At 41.9% G+C, this 22,602-nt stretch overlaps 2 protein-coding genes across 3 annotated transcripts in view; both read left to right on the plus strand.

The window, feature by feature from the left end:
- Nucleotides 1–156: 156 nt before the first annotated feature.
- LOC106963475 (suppressor of tumorigenicity 14 protein homolog) lies at nucleotides 157–10,805 on the plus strand. Its single transcript, XM_074527719.1, is given in 20 exon segments — nucleotides 157–184; nucleotides 187–290; nucleotides 1,738–1,927; nucleotides 2,035–2,159; nucleotides 3,526–3,593; nucleotides 3,679–3,872; nucleotides 3,966–4,061; nucleotides 4,214–4,433; nucleotides 4,521–4,663; nucleotides 4,813–4,910; nucleotides 5,059–5,168; nucleotides 5,892–6,025; nucleotides 6,201–6,305; nucleotides 6,642–6,752; nucleotides 6,854–6,967; nucleotides 7,043–7,162; nucleotides 7,256–7,439; nucleotides 7,521–7,792; nucleotides 7,936–8,072; nucleotides 8,801–10,805. Coding segments are annotated over 20 exon segments (2,721 nt in total). The 3' UTR covers nucleotides 8,969–10,805.
- A 1,720-nt stretch (nucleotides 10,806–12,525) lies between these two features.
- Nucleotides 12,526–22,602, plus strand: part of flt1 (fms related receptor tyrosine kinase 1) — a 34,790-nt gene continuing 24,713 nt past the window's right edge. For both annotated transcript variants that reach the window (XM_015058407.1, XM_015058409.1), the window contains exons 1-5: nucleotides 12,526–12,823; nucleotides 14,964–15,060; nucleotides 16,609–16,814; nucleotides 18,913–19,037; nucleotides 22,393–22,558. In XM_015058407.1, coding sequence (XP_014913893.1) covers nucleotides 12,766–12,823; nucleotides 14,964–15,060; nucleotides 16,609–16,814; nucleotides 18,913–19,037; nucleotides 22,393–22,558 — 652 coding nt within the window. In that variant the 5' untranslated portion in view covers nucleotides 12,526–12,765. The remainder of the gene's footprint in view (nucleotides 12,824–14,963; nucleotides 15,061–16,608; nucleotides 16,815–18,912; nucleotides 19,038–22,392; nucleotides 22,559–22,602) is intronic.

The raw sequence follows: 22,602 nt of genomic DNA on the forward strand, positions 1-22,602 counted from the left end.
GGGGGGTAAGTCCCCCCGGGTTTGTGGGCCCCCCCCCTAATTTTTTTCCCCTTTTTTTTTTCCCCTTTTTTTTTTTTTTTTTTTTTTTTTTTTTTTTGGTCAGAGGAAGCAACAGTGGGGATTTCCTCTCTTTCCCTCCCTCTCTCCATCGTTTCTATGTCCGAGGTATTGTTGCGAGTCACCTCTCTGGAGCTAAACTGGACTGTGCTATGTGGACTCTGCCCCAAAGCAAAACTTGTGAGGTGTACTGTGTCTCCGCACACGGACACTCTGGCTGTCCAGCTACACAGGTAAGTCATCACTAAGAACCTTTCTTTGCAGATGAAAAGCTTCCAAAGACATTTTGCACTCTGGATGTCTCCCCTTATTCTCATTCTGTCACCGCCTGCCGTTGATATTTAACTTTGCATTGGAAAGGGAATCATATTTACGACCCATCAAACTAATTGAACTGCATTTAATTGTGAAATCCACAGGGGTCTCTGCCTGTGACACTTGGACTGAGTGCTGACATTGCAGGCCGTGGGAAAGCAGAACCATTCAGGCATGCTTTCCTTCCCCCAGAGAATATCACCAACTCTTAAATGTTTTAGGGAATCACTAGAGTGTAGACATCGACATCATTGCAGTCAGTAAATCACTCCCTGTACGGTTATAAAATCTAGTCTTCATTGATTTTGAGGTCCCTTTTTATTCACCGCTCTCCTGCTATGCTCAGATGTCAATAAGAAGCAACATGAGTAGATATTAAAGCTGGTGTCTAAACATTAGCAAAATTGTAAACTGAATGCAGGAGTGAAGGTGAGAATAGGTGAGAATAGTCGTTGTTGAACAACTGCTGACAACTTCAGGAGAAATTTAAGTGTCTCTAATTTAAGTCTTGCATGTCTTCATCCTCAACATGCAAGACTGTTTGGATGTTTTTCTAAAACTGGGAAAATGTTAGAAAAGACCCTAATATTTTGGTGCTAGCAAAAAGGGGAAAAAAAGTTGGAAATATTGCTGTTCAATTATCCAAGGTGTAATAATAATCCCATAACCTGGCGTCCAGCATCATGCTTAGTAACTGGATGAAACTGAATCTAGTCAGCCTCAAATACAAAATAAGGGCTGAAGTCAGAAAAGACAAAACATACTGTCACTGTTCCAGTTTTGAAAAAATATGTAATTCACAGTATCATCTGCATATAAACAGGATCTAGTATTTAATGCCCTACATCAGGTGTCAGCATCATTTTACCTGCTCACTGTGATGTATAAGTGGCCCTAGAATTGATCTCTCAACATCTTTAGGTTCATGCAGAAAGATAGAGGAGATACTTTTAGCTTTTCTTGGCAAGTCTATTAAACAATTTGTCAGCCGTTTGTTCACAGTTGGAGTCTGACCAGTTGTTTTTTTTTTTTTTTTTTTCAAAGATGCAACCAAATGCTTTTGAGAGCTTAGTGAAATGAGTTTTTTGTTGTCCAGAGCAGCGGTTCTGCATGTTTTGTGTTTTTGCCTTATGAGGAGTCGTGGCTTAAATGGATGGCCGACTGACAGGCTTTTGCAGCACTCGGTGGCATGTAATCATTTGAATTACAGTAGGTCCAACCTGAGGACCAGTGTTGAGAAAGCCTAGAATCACTGCCTTGTTCAGATCATTAATTAATTTTATGGATGCTGTAGTTACACTCTGTAGATCTATTGTATAAGATCTCATTTTCTTTCATTTTCTTTCATATCTTGTGCCCTAAAAGAGAGATGGGGAGTTAAAGCAGTCCACCGGCTCACTTGACCCCTCCTTGCCAAAGTCCGAGGGTCCGGTGGGACAGAAGACGGAGAGCCAGGCAGCGTCATCGTGCTGCTCCTGGAGGAGGCTTGTGTTGGGCCTCCTACCATTTTTACCTTTCACTGCTGCCATTACACTGACTCTCAACTATTTAACATGTGAGTTTAGATTCTGACGTTTACCTCTCCTGCATCCTTGAACTTTTTTTTTATTTTTAATCTCGCTCCACGCCAGTCTCATATCTCCGGCGTTCCTGTCTCCCCAGCTCCGTCTTGCTCGGTGTTCTTCCTGGGCAGCAGCGTAGAGTTCCCAAACCTGACCTTCTCATTAGAGCTGACCGACCCCGCCTCCCCTCAGTTCCGCCTGCAGGCTCAGGCTTTGGACCATTATGTAAGTGGAAATGCTGAGCTGGTCTGTTGTTGCATTCCCTCTGAATCGTATGTGGTTCTTCTTCTTCTTTTAATTTGCCTCGTTACAACACAGCACCAGTGTTTTAATGTCACTTTCAAAAACACTGCTGCCCTCTCCCTCTCCTCTCTCTCCTCACATTCTTGCCTGTGTGTCTCCTCCTTATCTCCTCCATCCTCCCATGTCTGTTTTTTTGTACTCTTCCCTCTTCTGCCTCGCTCTGTCTCTCTCTCTGTGTCTCTCTCTGGTGGTGTTAAATGTAAAGCTGAAACAGGAGCTGCGCATAGTGTGTGTGAGTCAACAGCACCCCGAGGGATCGGGTCCTTTCAGGGGCCGAGGACAAGCCTGGCATTTGTGAGGCCCGCGAGGCCCGGGCAGCGAGAGTGAGAGGAAGAGCAGTCCTTCAATAAAAACATTGTCTGTGAAGCTTTCAGACAATTGGCCACTATGTGTGCAGCACACTACAGAGAGCGGATGAACCAACCGGGGCAGGGCAGTAGGGCAAGGTGGGATGACAGGAGGACAAAGATAACATCCGGGGGCCAGAGGCTGATTTTTGGAGCAAAAGGTCAGGTATATAGAAGGGAATTCCCAAACTCTGAATCAGCCTAGTTTGGTATTTATGTAACCTCCTGTGAAACGAGGTAACGTCTCAGTTGTGTTTACAGAGTGCTGTCACTTATTATGCTGTCATTGTGTCAGATTTCTCAGACCTTCTGGTTGTGATCTGCTCTGCATCCCCAGAACCAGAACCAAACACGGAGAAACAGAACTCAGCGTTTATGCTCAACTCATCTGGAACGAACTTCCAGAAAACTGCAAAACAGCCAAAACACCGAGTTCCTTTAAATCAATCCTAAACACCCACCTGCTGCCTTTGATTAATAATAACTGGAACATTGATCAATATATATTTGCTTGATGATTTTTGTGATAGGATTTGACACAATGTAATGTTTATTTCTTGTCTTATGTTTTTAAAGTGCAAAGCACTTCGAACCGCACTGTTGTGAATATGCTCTTCAAATAAACTTAACATGTAGCACCTTACAATGAAAACCTGCAAAGGTGCTGTGGAAATGTATTCAGTCCCCTTCACTCTGATACCACTAAATAAAATCCAGGTGGAAGATCCTTGTTTGACTGTAAGTGGAACGATGTAGAACAACGCAGAAAGGGAAAAATGTGAAAGAAGACAAGAATGGTGGAGACCAAACATGAACCTTTTGAAATAAGTACAAAACACCATGTGCACAAAATCCCAATAAAATACTTATTAGATCGTGTTTGAAGCTATAGAAACTGTGAAAAAGTTGCATAACCACTTCTCTGTGTTTCCCTAAAACAGTTCTCTAAACTCTACGACTCTACCCCGTGGAGTTCTTACTACCTCCGCTCAGGAATTACTGCCTTCAGGTGAGCCGAGTCTAAGTTCAAGAAAGAATGAAAGCGCCCTCCTTTTCTAGAGCATCAATCCTCTTACTTCCTTTTTGTGTGACAGTGAAGGAGAGGAGGGGCTCGGTGTTTTCTACTGGAGTAAATTTTCAGCCCCCCACAATGTGGCCCTGGAAATCCAGAGCTCCAGCCCGGAGAGGCTGCAGCGGAGACTCCCCGGCACCAACAAGGTGGTGCGGTACAGCCGCAACGAGCAGCACTACTACATGGAGCAGGAGGACGACACGCTCCCCCTGCTGGGTACAGCTCGTTACTGCATGTTGTAATAAAACTTTATGAGCTGCAGAATTTTTTTTTTTTTTTTTTTTTAGATTGCTTTGTGTGTCTTTGCAGACTTGGACTCTGATGATTCTGATTCAGAAGACAGAATAGACAAAATGAAAAACCCAAATAGCATCCAGGGAGGAAAATGGCAGCTTGGGTTTCAAGGTGAGGGGTGTATAGATTTCCTGTGGAAAATTGACAGGAAGTCATCTTTGCATCCTTCTACATCTTTTTCTTTTCTTTTTTTTTCAATTAAACACCATCACATCACCAGTTGGGTTTCATCTGGTTAATTTCATCCTTCTGTCACTTTCTAGCAATATCTTTTGATCTCTACGCTAAATACGGGAACAACCGAACCCTGAGTCTTGTGAGTCCCAAGAAGCCATACTACCAGTGGCGTCTGCGCGTGCCCTCGGGTCACGTTGTGCGTCTGGTTGTCCTGACGCTTCAGGGTGCCACGCCCGGAAGCTGCACAGCCCACAAGCTCTCTGCCTATGACTTCCTGCTTCCTTTGCAGAACAAGATCATTGCCAGGTTTGGAGCGTTTTGTGAATTTGGACATGCGTTTCTTCAGACTGTATTTTCTTTAAACCGCCATGGTTAAATATTGAACTGTTTCAGATGGTGCGGCCTGCCGGTGTCAGGCTCATCTCCGGTCATGAAGCTGACCTCCTCGGGGAATGTGATGTTGGTCACCTTCTCCTTTAGCAGGCAGAAAGATGGAGCAATCTTCAAAGCTTACTTTCAAGCCATCCCAAAAGCAGGTAGGACAGGTAGCTCAAAATGAGACTACACTACCTGATGTTTCAGGGCTACCTTATCTACTATTTCATTCCCACTTGTAGAATAGTATTTAACGTTGATGCCGCTGTTAATTTGGTGAACTTCCTCATGTTAACGTCGCCCCCTGCAGGCTGTGGAGGCTCGATTTCTTCATGGAACGGCTCCATTTCCTCACCTTACTACCCCTCCTTCTATCCTCCTAACATAGACTGCACATGGACTCTACGGGTGAGCTGAACATCACCGCTAAAGCATTCGAGTTTCAGCATTTATTAACAGAAGAAGCAGAGAGGGAGGAAACCCTCCCTTAGTCTGGCAGCTCACACACATTCTAACCTGAATTGTAACGTTTGGACTTTGCTGTTTACTTTACCAGGTGCCTGTGCCAGGATATCTGATTTCGATGACAATCGTGACTTTAGATATTCAAGATTCCCCGTCGTCTGATGGCTGTGAGAAGGACTGGCTGGACATTGCAGGGGTTAAGTGAGTTGTGAAGCTTGAGCACTTTGAAAATGTTAATTTGTTAGACGTTTTTTATATTTTGTCACATTACAGACACAAAATTCAATATAGTAGATCAATTCATAGTACTGCGTAAGTGGAAGAATATTGATGCACAATTTTTTTAAGAAACTGGTTTACATTTACACTCAGCCCCTTTTACTCTAATAGCTCTAAATAAAAATCACAAAAGTCTCTACAAACGTCCTTCTGTGTGTAATTTAATCCCAATAAAGACTGGGATTAAATGCTTTGTGATGATGTTTTGTTAGAGGACATTAGTAGAAAAATAACAGAAGTTTTTAACACCAATCAGTCACTTGAAAATGAGAAGGATGTAATAGCAAAGTTACCAAAACATGGCAACAAACCTAAACCGGTAAAACAAGGAAAACACAGATCAGAGAAGTAATCAAAATATCTCTGAAGGAGTTGAGGAACACGACAGCTCAGGTACAACAATTTGTTGGCAGGGAAATAAAAAAATAAAATAAAATACACCACACTTTTCAGATATTTGCATACAAATTTAAACCACACTGTGAAAACTTCCTTCCACTACACAAATACTTACCACTTTTTAAATAGCCGCAATGGGACAAAATGTGGAAATGTTTGAGGAGTGTCGTTCTGTAACTGCCTTTAAAATGTCTTATGTGCTTCATGTTTTTCGTGTCTGATGAGCATCTTACTGTTCACATCCAGGCTGTGTAATCCCCTGTCAGAGAGCGGCAGAAAGAGAGTGTACTCCTCTCCTCTCTCCATCCACTTCCACTCTGATGAATCTCTCACCAACCAGGGATTCTACTTGCTGTACCGAGCTTTCTCTCCAGAGGGCAGTAAGTCAGACTGGATCCTTTCACTCCACTCTACACATTTGTGACAGATGGTGGCAAATTTTAATACATTTTGCACAAACAAAATATTATTAAGAGCATATTTTGTTTAATTGTCAACAGTTTAATAAAGTAAAAAAACCAACACTTCTCAAGTTTCACTTGGTGTTTTTGCAAGCCTGCCCTCGCCAGTTTCGCTGTGGAGACGGACGCTGTATCCCTCTGAGGAAGGTCTGCGATGGAGTGAAGGATTGCTCAGATGGACGGGATGAAGCTAAATGCTGTGAGTGTCACTGAAAGAGAAGAAAAGAAAAGTTCTTTGAACAGTTGTTTTCTGTTCAAAGAACTTCACTTTGAACAGAAAAAAAATGTTACCTTAATGTGCGTCAAACTTTTGGTCCCAAACTCCAGTCCTCCAGGGCCGGTGTCCTGCAACTTTTAGATGGCTCCAATATGAACTCTGTGGAGCTTAACTGCTTCACATCCCTAAAATATGTGTTTTATTCATAATTGATGTACATACATTCTTGTGTCTAACTGCAAAACACACTTGTACATTGTAAAGTCTCATGAAAATGTGTCTGGCTTTTGTTTCTGCACCTTAATGTGAAACAATCAGCATCCTGCAGGCCTGGGGAAGTGCTCTGTGGGAACGGACAGTGCAAACCTCAGAGCAGCCAGTGTGTTGGTCAGAGCAGCTGTGCTGACAGCAGCGAGGAAGGCAGCTGTGGTGAGCAGGCACACTTATAATGTACCAAAGAGAGCAGGCACTTGTTGTTTTGTTTGACTGGTTTTGCTTTTTTTTCCCTCTTTTTCTTTTGTGCTTTGCAGGAGTTAAATGCTACCACGTTTGTCCCAACAAGGTGTGTTTACCAAAGTCATCTGTGTGTGATGGTGTGATCGACTGCAAAGACCGCAGTGACGAACTGAACTGCACCAGAGCATGTGAGCGTTTACGTCAGCGCTGCTGTTTGACACCGACCGTATTTCTGGAGGAGTAAACTTACTCATTCTCTTCAGATCTCAAGAGCTGCTCCGTGGCGTCCTACAAATGTGCTAATGGAAAATGTGTCAGCAAGGTCAACCCTGAGTGTGACGGAGTTAAAGACTGCTTCGACGGCTCTGACGAGCTGCGCTGTGGTACATCTCGGGACTTCCCACTTTTTTTCAGCTTTGTCATTGTAAAAGGTGAAGTTCTTATAGAGTGTTTTTGTCTTGTTTTGTTTCTGATAGGATGTGGCACCAGGCCTAAGAAGCGGACTAAGATAGTGGGGGGGTCTGACGCTGTGTTGGGGTCGTGGCCCTGGCAGGTCAGCCTACAGATGGAGCGCTACGGCCACGTCTGTGGAGCCACCCTGGTTTCCAGTCGCTGGCTCATCTCTGCAGCGCACTGCTTCCAAGACTCTGACGCCATTAAGTGAGAAAGACGACAGAAACCCCTCGGCTCATCTTCCTGCCTCACGTCTACATGCTGCATTCCCGCTCGTTGTGTCTGCAGGTACTCTGACGCTCGTGCGTGGCGGGCTTACCTCGGCATGCGTGTGATGACCAGGGGAAACCACGGAGGAGCGACCAGACTCATCCGTCGGATCCTGCTCCACCCCCAGTATGACCAGTTCACGTCTGACTACGACATCGCCCTTCTCGAGCTCAGCGCTCCAGTTTTCTTTAACGACTTGGTGCAGCCGGTGTGTGTCCCTGCCTCCTCACACACCTTCACCACTGGGACGAGCTGCTTTGTCACGGGATGGGGCGTTCTCATGGAGGACGGTAAGAGCTGCTCAGCAACTGAACTTTAAGTTCAGTTGCTGAGCAACTGAACTTAAAGTTCAGTTGCTCAGCATCGTTACAGGGCATCGTTACAGGGCATCGTGAACATCTTACTTTAGTTTTTTTATTATTATTATTTCAAGGTGAACTGGCATCTCGTTTACAAGAAGCTTCAGTGAAAATTATTAATAGAAAAGTCTGCAACAAGCTGTACGACGATGCTGTTACTCCCAGGATGCTGTGTGCAGGAAACCTGCAGGGAGGTGTGGACGCCTGCCAGGTTGGTCAATTTAATAAAAGGATCTGAGAACATGCCCTTGATCCTGACAAATCTGATTATTTACATTTTAGTGACACAATGCACTGTCTTAAGCTGCTCTTTTACATGGCATAGATGGTGCAGGGTTATCTCTTTATGGATATTAAAACTCTGTGCATTGTATCTTTCACTATGTTCCCAGTAAACATCTTATTCCTAAGAGGTTTTGGCAAGACACTGATCAAATCACTGGAACTATATATTTTTTTCTGATCAAGTCAAATGCCTAATATACTATGATTTATCAGAAAGCAACCTTACCTCTTAATCAATTTGTCAAATATCAATAAAACATGTTTGTTATAATTCAGGAGTGAAGCAGGATATTTTCACCAATTAATTCTAACTCAGACTTTCTGAAAGCATATGTATTTTATTTTGACTTTTTATCACTAAACATCATGCTGTAATTGTAATTGACCACGTGATCCATCTCTAGTCATTGCCATAATAAACCATTTTATATGTGAATCACTTTTAAAAACAGCAATCGCAGCTGATCAAAGTGATGCACAACAAAAACGACATAAAATAGGAGAAGATAAGAAAATTAAATTATAGATCAAAGCAAAGTGAATACATTCATAAACAGCTCAAACAGTGTAATAACCTGGTGGATTTTATTTATTTTTTTTAACAAGATGTGAAAACTTAATATTACCACCTTGACACGTCTTTTGATTCCTCAGGGGGATTCAGGTGGTCCGCTGGTGTGCCTGGAGCGAGGAAGACGGTGGTTCTTGGCAGGGATTGTCAGCTGGGGCGAAGGCTGTGCGAGGCAGAACCGGCCCGGCGTCTATACCCAGGTGGTCAAATTCACCGACTGGATCCGCCAGCAGACCAAAGGTCAGGTCTGACAAAACATGAGACTCTGACGAGGAAATAACTTCAGCAGGCAGTGGTTTGAGTACTGACCGCCACATTTTTGTTCAGTCACTTTTTGGGAATTTGTTCAGTGCCACAAACCAACCAGCATCGTCACAATCTGCAAGAAACAAAATGTTGACATGAACATACATTTATTTTATACTTGATTAGATTGGCAAATGAACTTCAAGTGTAAACACAATATCAAAATGTTACAGCTAGTTTTTTTTTTTTTTTTTTGAATGGGGTTCTGTGGAGAGGCTAAAGTAGTCAGTATCTTACTTACAGATAATTTTCTGAACAACCCTAAGTTTGCAGAAACTTTACTGCAAAGTTGCAAAGGAGTTTCTACTGTATGTGTTTGTTGTTTCGTTTATATGAAAAAAGAGTGCTATGTCTGAATATGGAAGAAATTTCTCACTACTCAACTTGTTTGTAAGAGTCCATGTTGTCTTGTTTCTTATTAAAACATTATGCCTCGCTATCGCTCTGCTCCTGCTGCTGCAGTTGCTGATAATTTTCCTTATCATGTTAACTAGTCTCTGCCAAACTTGAATGATCAGGATAGATATTTACCATCTACATTGTTTCTAGCAAAATCTCATTGAAGCCTATTTTAACCATGGCCCTCAATTCTCATCTTGTCAATATTCAAAACATGTTTTTTTCCCCCCACCAAATTAAAGGTCATTTCTTGTATTTAATGTGAAAAAGTCGTCACCAGATGTTCATCTATCGATTCGTGTGTGTACTGTAATGTTACCGCGATAACTGATTTACTGTTTTCTTCTGGATTTTTTTTTGTTTGTTTGTGAATTTGCAGAAACTTGAAAAAGTCTAACAGCTACTTTAAATTCAATTTCTTCCGTCTTACCCTTGATTGAAAAGAAATTCAAAATACAGCACTTCATGGAAGCATTATTTTCTTATTTATTTGCATGTCTTGAAAATGAATATGTTGATAATAATTATGAAACTTTGTTGTTGCATTTGACAGTTTTTACTCCAGCAGAAGTCTGTGAAGACCTCCCCACAGAACCCCACATCAAACATCTAAATAGTCCCTTAAACTTTGAATTTGGGGTATATTATTACCAATTACACTGCTGGTCAATATTTCAGCTATCATAAAGAAATTAATTTAAAGCTATATGCTAAAACAAACATAGCTCTCCATATTTCAACGAGGAGTTTGTGACAAAACCTCAAATATGTTGGAATACATGGATGTAATAAATCGTAACATTAAATGACTTTATTACACAATAGCCACGATGCTCAGTATGTATGTTTTTTGTTGCTTAGTTTATATAATATGAAGCTACTTTTGCCATATTTGTAATTAAAGTGCAGAAGCAAACAGCTTGAGAAGGAAACAAAAACCCCAGCAGACGCTCGGCTCTTATATGGAAGCGATTTATGAAGTAGCGCCAAGAGTGAATCATCTGGGCAGATGTTTTCCAGTAAAAACTCTACTCTCCATTACTTTCAATTCTGTCAAAATTATTATTTTTGTTTTTTATTACAAATTGTTTATTCGCTCGTATGTGGAAAAAGTCGTCTCCAGATGTGTTTAATCCACTTGTCTGCGTACTGTAATATTACTGTGTACTGATGACTTCCTGTACTGTATATTTGTTTTGTTTGTGTATTGTGTATATGTGTACCTGAGCCATAGCTACATGTTGAATATACTCTGTAAATGCAGGAGGAACTCGATAAGAAGAGCACGTCTGCCATCCTGTAACTTATTTTATCTTTTAAAACAACAAGTAGTTGCTGCTTAAAACGAGTAAAATCAGAAGTGAAACTTCTTTTGCAGGAAAATGTTTTCATTTTCTTTTTCTTCTTCTCTGGTGTTTCAGCTCGTATCACTAATTGCTGGCAGGTCTAAAGTGATTTCTCAATGAATTAAAACTTAATTCAAGCTGATTTGTATAATTTAGTTCATAAACTAATATAGATACCTTCCCTGTAGATTGATGTATTCCATGCATTTGGGTTTTTTGGTTTTTTTTTTTTCTTTTTCCAATTTTTATGAATGTAGTATATAGGTATGAACCCAAAATTTTACAGAAATTTAGGGAATGTTATGATAAGGCATGCAAGACGGCTAACTTCACAACTGTCAAGCAGACAGTCACGAGGAGTTCAAACCTCACAAGCTCATTGCTAAAGAAGCTCGCTCTCTAAATGGATTCATAGGGAGCTAAGTGGAAGGAAAAATTAGTTTACAACCATCAGGTTCAATTCAAGAGTTTGGGGGAGATTTAGAAATCTCCTGCAGCAGCTGGAGTCGCAGCTTGACACGCACAGGACGTGGGCTGTCACATTCCTGGAATTAAAAGACTTCTGATAATTTGAACCATCAAAAAAATAACATATCACACCCAGTACATGTATTTTCACCTCAATTTTTCATAAAATATGTAATGACACTATGCTGTTTTTATATATATATATATATATATACATATATTGCTTTTGACTTGTTTTTAAAAACTTTTTTAAAAGTTCTGTAAGCATTTCTACTCCAAGAAAGCTGCTCATCAGAATGCAGAGCCATCTTGGATGTGAATTTCACACCAGAGACAAGAAAATATGCAAAGGATTTGCCTTAAAAGCTTTTAAGGAAATGTCTGTTTAGTTAGAGGTATGAGAAATACTTCCCTGTTTGTCACATGAGTTAATCAGCCTGCACAGGATGATCACATTCCAGGTCAGGGTAAGGATGACCTGGAAAAAGAGCTGCAACCAAGCATTTTGTGCATATTATACCGCAGCTGCTTATAAAAGTTTTTGATGATGAAAGCTGATTCTGCAGAAAGAAGGATGCAGGATTTGACTAAAACGTTTTGCTTTTTATTCTCTGTTAAAAACAGCCCATTTTTACTGAAACATCCTCTTGTCCGCATTTACCATTTTACACAAATCTCCTTTACTTTTAGGCCCATTAGGGAATTTTTAAAATTTTATTTCTTCCTGCTCAGTTTTAATCTGAATGGTCCTTTTTGTGAGACTGAATAACGTCCGCCTTCTGAACTGTCCTGTGATGACATCAGTGTTTGCAGAACCATCTACGTGCACTTCGCGCTTTCGCTCGCATGCATGTGGCACTGTTTTTATTCTTTTGTTGTTTTTTTAAAGGCATTTTCCGTTTGCAATGTGAGAATCTCATCTGTCATTTTGATGATTGAGGAAGCGAATCGCACATTCCCGGTGCCTACGTGCTGCTCAGCCCGTCTACCAATCAAGGGAGCAAGACGGGAGCGCAGAGCAGGTTCATGATGCAACCTGCATGCATTTATAATCATCATCATCATCGTCAGGTTCCCTAATACAGACTGGGCAGAATGCAACTTTAACAGTTAGTTCAATAAAACTGATTCGCTTAGATGCCATAATATTTTCTCATCAGCATCACACTGATCACTTGACCACTCAGGACTGGGAGGATACTCCTTTTACGCACAGTGGGTGTGTCAGTGGACGTAACATAAGTCCACCATCCGGTGACCGCAGTGTGGGAACAATATAAAGTGGCAACGCAATCCAGAACGATGGGAAAAAGTTGCACTGGAGTTAAAGCTTGGCGTCCTGTTGCGTGATTTCCCACAGCCAGCCTCAGGAAACTCACCGTCTCCATTCACTGACTCAACAGTCCTGCATGAGCGCAACAGCCCGCAGCGCCGCGCCACCGTGGAGGGAGGGTAACACCAGCAGCAGCAAGGATAAAACTTTTTTTGTGTTTTGTATTTGAGAGATTGCTGCGTCGGATTCAACAGAAATGATGCATTTTATTCTTGTCTGCCTGTTTTGTGGATTGTACGGCGCTTTTGGAAAAGGTGAGAGAATTCTTCACTTTATGTTTTAAGAAGTAAGCAGGGGAGAACCACTGGTTATTATTACATAAACACGATACATCTACATGAAGTCAGAACGTGTCTAACGAAGCTTTGCGCACAAGTTTGCCTTGTTTTCAAACAACGAAAACAAGGCAGAAAGCAACATGCGCACTAATGGAATAATCTGCGTCCAGATTTATCAGTCATTTGAAACACTGGTTGTTCAGTCTGAGTAGATCTCTGCTGTGCGCGCAGCGTTTTGAGGGACATGACCGCTCTCCAGTGTGAAGGAGTGTTTGGATAACGTGGACCCCTGCGCTCCGGCTGCTTGTGCGCTTGGCCCCAACTGAATGGAAACAAAAGCGCGTTATTTCCTGAGTCTATTGGTCTTGATATAAAGGAAAGAGGGGTCACGATCACCCGGAGGTAAATAATTACAGAAGAGGAACTTGGGGTTAATTTCATGCGATTTGCCAAATCTCTGGAAAAATGTTCGAAGCATTTGGAGAATGAAAAAGTTAATATAGCCTAATAGATACATAAATGATTATAGAAAACTCTAAATAAATTAGTTTTTTATATATATATTTATATGGTAGGACGCACATTTTACATATTTGGGCGTCAAGAAAGTTTCTTGAAGTTGATGTGGATGCACAGATAATGCCATTTCACAACAAATGCCAACTCCGGACACTTTACAAGACAACAAGTCCAAATAATGTCTGAATACAGAATCTAATCAATCAACACAGTCCAGTAGAGACAAAATAAACTGATTTAAATATAAGAAATATGTAGAGTAATCATTTATCAATGATTTGTTCAATATTATTAATTTTATGTTTTGTTGTCTTCATATTTTTAAAGGCTTTTAAATAAATTCAGCTCTTCTGTTAATATATATATATATATATATACATATTTTAAAAGTACGTGATTATGCTAATTTATCAAGATTTTCCAATATGACGCATAATATTACGTTTCCAAAAAGTTTCATAATGACATGCACATTTAACACAAAATGCAATACATTCAAAAATGACGCAAATACGTGCAATATAAAGAGCAATTTTCTTTGAAGCCTTAATTTTACATGTAGACAGATGGGAAAAGAAGCTGGGGCCTTATTGGTCGATTATTAACGTTCTGACCTCAATTAAAAAAGGAAACAACTGCATGTTTCAGATTCCTCAAGTGGGGACTTTCCAGCTGGAAGTGCTAGGAAACCCAACTATTGTTTATTCTTGTCCAATCATTTCCCTTTTCTTGTAGGCTTGTTATACATCAAGTGTAACATTTCATAAATCTATTAAAGCTCCTAATAAAAGATGATGCCATTCTTGCTTGCATCAATATTTTCAATAGTTACCTGTCCCCGCAGAGGCATAGGTAACTAGTAAAGCGTATCCTCCGAAAAGATCTCTGTGATTGGCCAATTTCAGTGGTCTGAGCACTGAGCAGACTCATTACCTTGACTCATGACAGTCTAACGCCCCCTCATTGGAAAAATGAATGCTGAACTAATCACTAGTGGGTTTTCTTATCTTCTTTGGTCTGGATGCAGCAGCCGCATGTTAATTGTATGCAAAGATATTTAAGATTTAATAGAAAATCTGACGTATGAACATAACCGCCAACAAGCCCTCCGCTCAAAAGAAAACGAAAAAGAAAACGAAAAAAATGTGGGAGATCACTAACTTCCCCTTCATCTAACTCTGTGTCATTGTTTGCTGCCCCCTCACACTCATCACACTCAGAAACCCAAGGAAATAGTACAGGAAGTGCTTGCATTGTGAGTAACACTAAAATGGAGCATCCACTGGGAACAATTGGCAAGTAATAACTCAACTAACTGCCTTAGCAGCCATTTGACCACTAACAGAGTTACAAGACGTTTGGGATTTGGGCCAGTGACGGGAGTCATCTATTTCCGAGTGAAGGATGGATGTTTCCCATGTTCTGAGGAAGGAAGGGCGGACAGATGAGTGTCTTCAACTCTAATGAATGAGATCAAGCGGAGAAAATCTTGTAGTCGATAAACAAGTGGGACACTGCTTACGCATTTCCACATGACCTGGTTGATTGGAGAGCAGACAATCAATGCTTCTCTCGTTTCTCTCTCCAACGTCTGCAGGTAATGAGCCAAAGGTGAGGTTCGGCGTCCCGGTCCTGGATGTCAACAGCACACAGCTGGTTCTGGAGGCCAACAAAACTTTGGAGGTCAAATGCAGGTGAGTTTCAGGTATCAGAAGCCAAAAAAAAGAAGAAAAAAAAAAAGAAGAACCTGATAACTGATGTGGAAAAAAATGATCTCAACGTCACCAACAAAACTCTGACCTGGGTAAATAAACATGATCTCTCTTTTAAGACTTTAGATTCAGGAGAACCTTTGAAACCAACTTTTTTGAATTTTTCTTTATTGAGTAAATTTTTAGAACTTTTCCTTACTGCAATTTATTGTTCTCACTTTTCCACATTTGAAGACATAAGAAACCGGAAATTTGATCTTAAAGAAATGCTCCAAGAGTTTTGAAGCAAGGTCTTGATGTCTCTCTTGGCAATGCTCTCTTTGCATCTTCATTTAGTTTAAGAAGTAAACCAAATGAAGCCACCAACAAATTTGAGGCGTCGACCATCTTGACACAACTCCAACCCTCAAAGGAAGCGGTGCTTTGAATTGGACGTTTATTTAAACTGAAGCTGATGATTGCTATGTAATGAAAGATCATCAGTGGTACCTGGCTACTTCCTCCGTTTACCATCTGAAAAACAACCAAATTTAGACATGGCAACACTATCTTGGTACCATCATTTTAGTGCAAATTCAGATTAGTTGGTTCTGGATGCTGAAGATGATAGTTTGCATTTAAGAGACTTTTAGCAAGTTTTAAGCTGTATGTACTTTAAGCTGCCCTCATGTTTGCATAGGATAGTTATTTGCATTGAAGTTAAAAATGCAAATAAAACGAGGTTAGAAGTTCTCATTAGAAGAACAAGCAGTACCTCCTAAAAGACAACGTCAGGTCTCTGTTCCATATGTATAATGTTACAACTATAGCTAATTTGTTAGCTTAACTGATTATTTGTTTCTTGTAAGTGTAGTAGTACACAGGGCTGCAAAACGTGTTTGTGAAATTGTTTCTTTGGCGTTTTAAGACATAAAGTGGAGCAAAGGCTTCCCAGACAGAGGGAACAATCCACACTGCATAGGAAATGGGGGGCAGTTGTGGTGCATCAGTAATGAGCTTCCTATGAAACCTGACAAACGGAACTTGGACAGCATTTATAGTCAAAGCAGCTAATATAAAAGTGAGGCACTGAAAAGAGTAAAGTCTTTTTGTACTTTGTCAAAAACCAGCAACACTTTCTGCTGCCGGTACATTTTCCCAGTAGATTATCGGTGGTCCCACAGCTAAAACCTGTGTGAAAGTGGTTTAGTAGATTGCATGAACCACTCTGTTTTTGAGACCTGACTTGTTTTAAGATGGTAAAAGTTCAGTTTGGCCTCTCAGAGTAGCCATGGACCTTCAGTGTCACATTGCAGCTATTTTGTTTTTCTTCCAAATGAAGACACGCAGACAGTTGCCTACAATCCAACTGAACCTCTCTTCAAAAATCCCAAGCTATACCTCCAAGTCTCACATATTAATTTCAAGCCCACTGAATGCAAATGTTCCTCCTTGCCAGTTCTGAATGGTAAACCATCCTTAGAACGTTTTCAGGGACAAGATGAAAGTGTTTTCTCAGCACAAACTGACCTCGGTGTAACGTCTGTCCAGGGGTGACCGGGAGCTGTCCTGGGCGTTCCCCGGAGGCTTGGACCGAGATCAATTGAAAGTGGTCAACTCTCGTTGTGGGAAGACGCGCCAGCACTACTGCAGCCACCTGCGGGTCAGCCGCAGCCAGGCCTGGCACACCGGACTGTACCGCTGCCGCTACAGGCACCAGACCCAGAAACAGCAGTCCCTCTATGTATATGTCACAGGTAAGACAGGAGGTGTCCATGATTTCATATTTAGCAGCTTTTCACCATCTCGAGGAAACCCCTCGCCTCCTCTGGCCCATTGTGTATTCCCTCAGGTTAAACAGGATGCAGTGTGTGCTAAATACAGACCAATGCCAGAGAATCAATTATATCTAAACACGGTTTGTCTCAACAATACATCCTCCGAGATGGCTCTGGCGCAGTTTCACCCCCGTTCCTCCTCCCCGGCCGCTCCTCTCTCTTCACAGGCCCGGCTCCCTTACAGCTATATATAAAATCTTTTTTACTTTCGTTTACGTGCTACCTCATGGCCAGGAATAGCCCAGCTGCTGAAAGGCTCGGGCCCTGGGCAGAGTTTCCCAGGGCATCAGCCTTATCTGCTCTGCTCAGCCTTGCTTGGAGCATCCTGTGCTTTGGGGAGGAGGGAAAAGGGCTCAGAAGGGGAGGGTTGTACTGGGAGGAGATGTTGCTGTGTCTCTCCAAGGTGGCTGTGTGTGTGTGTGCGTGTGTGGAACTGAGCGGGATGAGATGGATGCCAGCGATTCAGTGGTATGCAGGGGCAGAGGAGGCACGATGTCTGCCCCGGCCCGCTCCTCCCTGTCCTGGAAGGTGACGCTGCTCAGCTCGGGCTGGGCTCGATGCCAGGGTCACAGGGCATGCTACTGTTTGGCCAAAAGGACTCTTGGGGGTCGTCAATCGCTCGGGTCACCATGTCCATTAAGCCTCAGACTTGGCCTGCCGCTCCGTTCAGACGTTGCCTCCCTCCTTGAGCCTTCTATTAGGAATCAAAGCGGGAGAAGGAAGCGTTCAGTCTTACTAGTCCTTGGGGTACTTTTGTTCGAAGGTTCAGAGATTTGCTTTCCTTGAGTAACACCCTACGGTCACAAACAATGCAGCAAGTAACACCCACACCTTTGAATGGCAAAGAACTGCGACTGCAGGCGAGCTGAGAGAAGCGGAGCAAACACAGACAGGCTGTTTGATTGCTTCTAAACAATCTGTGTGTTTATTGTTGACAGCATGCTGTCGTTTTTCAGAATGGGGTTTCGATTGAATGGGCGTGGGGGACCGAGTGTCTGCTTGTTTGTTTTCAGTTATTGTTAAAATACTTGGAAGTCCATGTGTGATTGTTTGTGTGTCTCAGCTATTTTTTGCCCGGCATGACAATTTTATGAGAAATTAGAAAATCTTTCACATTTCCAGGTAGTCAGGGAGTTCGAGGCATACTTCAGAGGTTCTCTGTTGAGGTTGCAACCTTATTTCTGCAATAGATGGGTCTCTTGGGATGCCTAAAATTAACATCTAGTTCAAGAGCATCCTTGACAAAAAATAAAAAATAAAAAAGCACAACTCCAATCACAAAATTACCTTCATAGTTTGTGATTATTTTCCTGTATGAAACAAATGGAACATGTAAAATGTTTGCAATTAAAAATATTGTCAAATGGAAAAGGAAAGTGGTGTAAAAAGCAAAAATGTCAGGTTTTCAGCTTTCGTTTTACTCCTTTGCCATCCATTTGAATTCAGCCTAAACAATTCACCCTGTGAGTTACTGAATCTGTTTCACACAGGAAAATATGCGCACTACCTGCACCTTTGATGCAATTGCAAAATTACCAGGATAAGTGTTGTGACTGTTTTTACAGCTTCCTAAGTAGCATCTTCTTGTTCTATGAAACAAATAGGCACATTTTCCACAAATAATTTGGAGCTGTGTTGCACAGAAAAAAAAATATTTGAACAAGTGAATTTGTGAATACTGAGATAAATAGGGAGTGTGGCACCGTACCTTAAAAAATTTGACATTTCTTCAAAAATATGGCATGCATATATACTCATCCCTCTTTACTCTTCTGCCATCCATTTGAATTCAGCCTAAACGATTCACCCTGTGCGTTACTGAATCTCAGTAAAAAGGAAACTTTCCTGTTAAGGTTTGTTAGAAGCTTTTACTGCTGCTTAGAATCAAGTGCCATGCCATTTTAGCGGCCTGCTGCTTTGAATTTAGCTTGTTTTTGACGCTGTGGAAGACAAATGTTTTTGTGCTCTTTTTGTGAGTTTCTCATGTGTGTTCCTGACCGCAGTGTTTGGGTTTCAGACAGCCGGCAGCCGTTTGTGGAGCACACCGACATGAGCCCGGCCGTGTTGTACATGAAGGTGAGGGAGCCGCTGCTCATCCCTTGCAGAGTCACCAACCCCAACATCACCGCCACTCTGGTCAAGGTCAGTCACCTCAGTATGTGGACATTTTGCCAAGTTGGACTCTCTTTCCAAGTCCCTTTCATCTCACGTCACACTTTGTCCTCCTCTGCTCTATCACGCCCATCACGCTGTGTGTGAACATCTCAGTTTTTCCATCAGGGTTTACATTTACACACACACACGCAAACACACAACGCACTATCCAGTTGTTTCTCCTCGTCCAGATCATTCACCACATTGTTCTGGTCTTGGCAGCCAGTTACTATCAGGCTTGCGTGTCCATTTGTTCTCGTGCATTTGCGGATATGTGTGAAAGTGTGTGCGGATATGTTTGTGAGTGTTGGCACTTGACTGCTGAGTGAAGAGCGGAGAGGGGTTGGGGGTTGTAGAGAGAAGTGCTCAGAGTGCTTGTTGTCTGCATGAGTGGGTCGTGTTTTGTGCCCCTTGCCCGTTTTTTCACCGATGACTTCCGATCAAACGACAAGCGCAGTTAGCAGGGTTTTTTTTTTTTTAACCTCTGGAAACAGGATGTTGGCTTCGGGGTAGTAGTAGGGATGAGAGCTGATGACTTTCTCCATCTGATGCCTTAAACAGATGGCAGGACTGGCAGAGGAAGCTGAGTTGGCTACTGTTGACCCAAGAATGCAGGCTATTCTCTTCAAGCACGGCACTAAATGTAGTGAGGAGCAATAATGTTCAGCAGAAGGTGAAGGCAGCTTTGAACATTAGCATGCCAATGGTTTAATCTTCTATCTGAAAAATGGCAAGAGTTCCCATTGGCTTTATGGTTGTGCTGAGGTGGAGACAACTATTAGTCATGCATCACACAACTGCGACCTTAATGGAAGAGATGCAAGAAACCGAATCTGATCAGAGCACTTTTCAAAACAAGCTGTTCTGATCAGACCTAAAATGTAACTTTTTCAGAGTTGTGGAAAAACTCCACAGGCCTCTGGAGATGCAGAGCAGACCAGAACCAGAAGACCTGAGTGTCTGGAAGCTTGATACAACAACAACGTCTTTTTATTTTGTCTGTCATTGAAGGACCAGAGAAACGTCTAGGATTTGGTTTGCAGGAAATGCAACATCGGTCCCTGCATGTCACATTCACAAATACACACACACACACGTTTTGGTCCTGCCTCCATCTCCTGACAAAGTATTTGGAACCACAAAGTAATTTGTCTAAAAATAACTTTCCCTGCCTCCCCCCACGCTTCGCCGGTCCGAACCAGGAATGTCTTTCCCTGTCCCAGCTTCTGGAGTGTTTTTTTCCTGAAAGGACTTTGCACTCTGCCTGCGCCTCTGCTGTGACCCTTCTCAGCGTGAACAATGCCCAGGAGGCTCTGCTCTCTCACTTAAGCCGTGAAAGCCGGGCCTGGGACATTGGAGTTGAACCGGGGTTCCAGTCCAAATGTCTATATCCTGTAGTAACAGGATGCAAGGAGATGGACTGGAGTCACGTTTCACGAATCCTGACGCCTTTTGCTCCTCCTCGCCATCCCACCGCTCCAATCTCCATCCTCCCTTCTGTGATGTACAGTACGGGTGAGAAAGACGGATGTGAGAGGGGCACAGAGGGTACCCGGGTGCCTAGACGGGGAGTCACTGGGTTCAGAGGGAGGATGTAGAGGGAAGCATCGACTTCACAGGACAGAGAGGAGAGGGCACAGAGGTCAGCGGCGTCTTAAAGGGTCGCCTCTCTCTGTTGGAGGGGGGATATCAGCTAGTTCACACCGGTGATCCAAGAATGGGGAAAGTGTGTGTGTGGGTGTGTGTGTGTGTGCGTGTGTGTGTGTGTGTGCGTGTGTGTGTGTGATGGTTCTGGTGACGGGGGGTCCAATCCCTTGAGAGAGGGTGGGAAGCTTCCACTATGTCACAGAAAAAAAAACATTTCCTTGTAGCTGCCTCAAAGAAAACAACAAGGTTATCCAGTTACACAAGTGTCCATGGTGAAGACTTACAAAACCAACATTGAGCCTGATGCCAGATTTGTTCTCCCAGATGGAGGGGACCAAAGGGGCCAATTATGAAACCAAAGACTTGAGTTTTTCAAATGAGGCGACCGTCACAGATCAGCTGCAAACTAAAGGGAAATTAAAATAAAGGTAAAACCCGAATCAATTCAAAAGGAGTTATTTTTTTTCTTCCCAAGAAAGTTGTGAGGGATGCAGTGAACATGTGGAAGAAATGACTTTTTTGGCCTTGATGCGAATCACACCCTTCCCATCATGAAGCACAGCAGTGGCAACATTATGCTGTGGGACAATGTGGGAAGTGGAATGGAGCTAAGAGGAAGACAATTTAGACTGAATGAAAGCAGAAGGACTAACATACAGCGATGGAAAGATAAGGACAAAACATGTCCATGTATTAGAATGGCCTAGTCAAAGTTCAAGCCAAAACGCATATGCTCTCCATCCATTCTGACTAAGCTTGAGTTTTTTTGTTTTGTTTTTTTTTTGTGTTTTTTTTTTACATAAAAATTAACCTAAATTTTAATATCAGTCTTTTATTTGTAAAATATTTTAAAATCAATGGGTTGTTTTCATTCCACATTCCAACTTGTTTTGGTTTATCACAAAAAATATGAATAAAATGAAGAAATGTTTCTGGTCGAGTCAAAGTGCATACTTTTGAAAGACACTGGATAAAAGCCAGAATTTCTTGTAGTGAAAATTACAACCATATTTGTCTCTTAGCCCTGTTAAATCTAACAGGAATGAACATCTCGTGGTGATTTTTCTTTCCTGATCCAAATTTGACACACCAGTTTTGCAGATTATAACAATAAATGTGTTGAAATGTTTAATCAACAAAATTTGGCTTTATTATTATTTTATTTTAACCAAAAAATCTGTTTAATGTCAAAATGGAAACTGCTTTTTACAAAAAATGACAACTAAAAGTACTTCACATAAAATAGGTGATAGTGTAAATATTCACCCACTTTAAAGTGACTGACCTAATTCAGCAGAGGTCCAGTCAGTGGGTGTTAGCAGTCTCAGCATACGTGGAGTAAACAGAGTTTATGCAGACTTATGCAGTCACTTATTGTACTTTTAATGTTTTTATTTGTCATTCTTTTGCAGAAATCAGTTTTCTCTTTGACTGAATTTTTTTTTCTTCCATACAACATTTTTTATGATTGGTTTTGTAAAACCAAGAAAAAAGGGTAAAATATCCTGGGGAGTGAATACTATTTGAAGACACGGTTTTCATGCATAAATACCACAAAGCCACTGAATTTCATTCTGTAGTGACTCGACTTCTCCCTTTCCTCATATCAGTAAATTAGATTTACTCAATGACAGTGTGTCACTGTGGCGAAGTAACACATGTGATTGATCCCTTCCTCGGTTTGCCTCCTCCGCAGTATTACAGCAGGCCGCTGAGTCAAGACCAGAGAAATATTCTCTGGAACAGCAGGAAAGGTTTCACCATCCAGACGCCCAACTTCTCCTACATCGGCCTCTTCCACTGCGAGGCCGTCGTTGACGGAGTCAAGCACAACTCACGTGTGTACTTTGTGCACAGAACAGGTCAGCCTCTGCAACACTCTTTTCTAAACATAATTCATGTTCCA

Source organism: Poecilia latipinna, unplaced genomic scaffold, assembly GCF_001443285.1.
Source record: "Poecilia latipinna isolate Pla-1442-1.1 unplaced genomic scaffold, P_latipinna-1.0 Scaffold1539, whole genome shotgun sequence".
Classification (NCBI taxonomy): domain Eukaryota; kingdom Metazoa; phylum Chordata; class Actinopteri; order Cyprinodontiformes; family Poeciliidae; genus Poecilia; species Poecilia latipinna.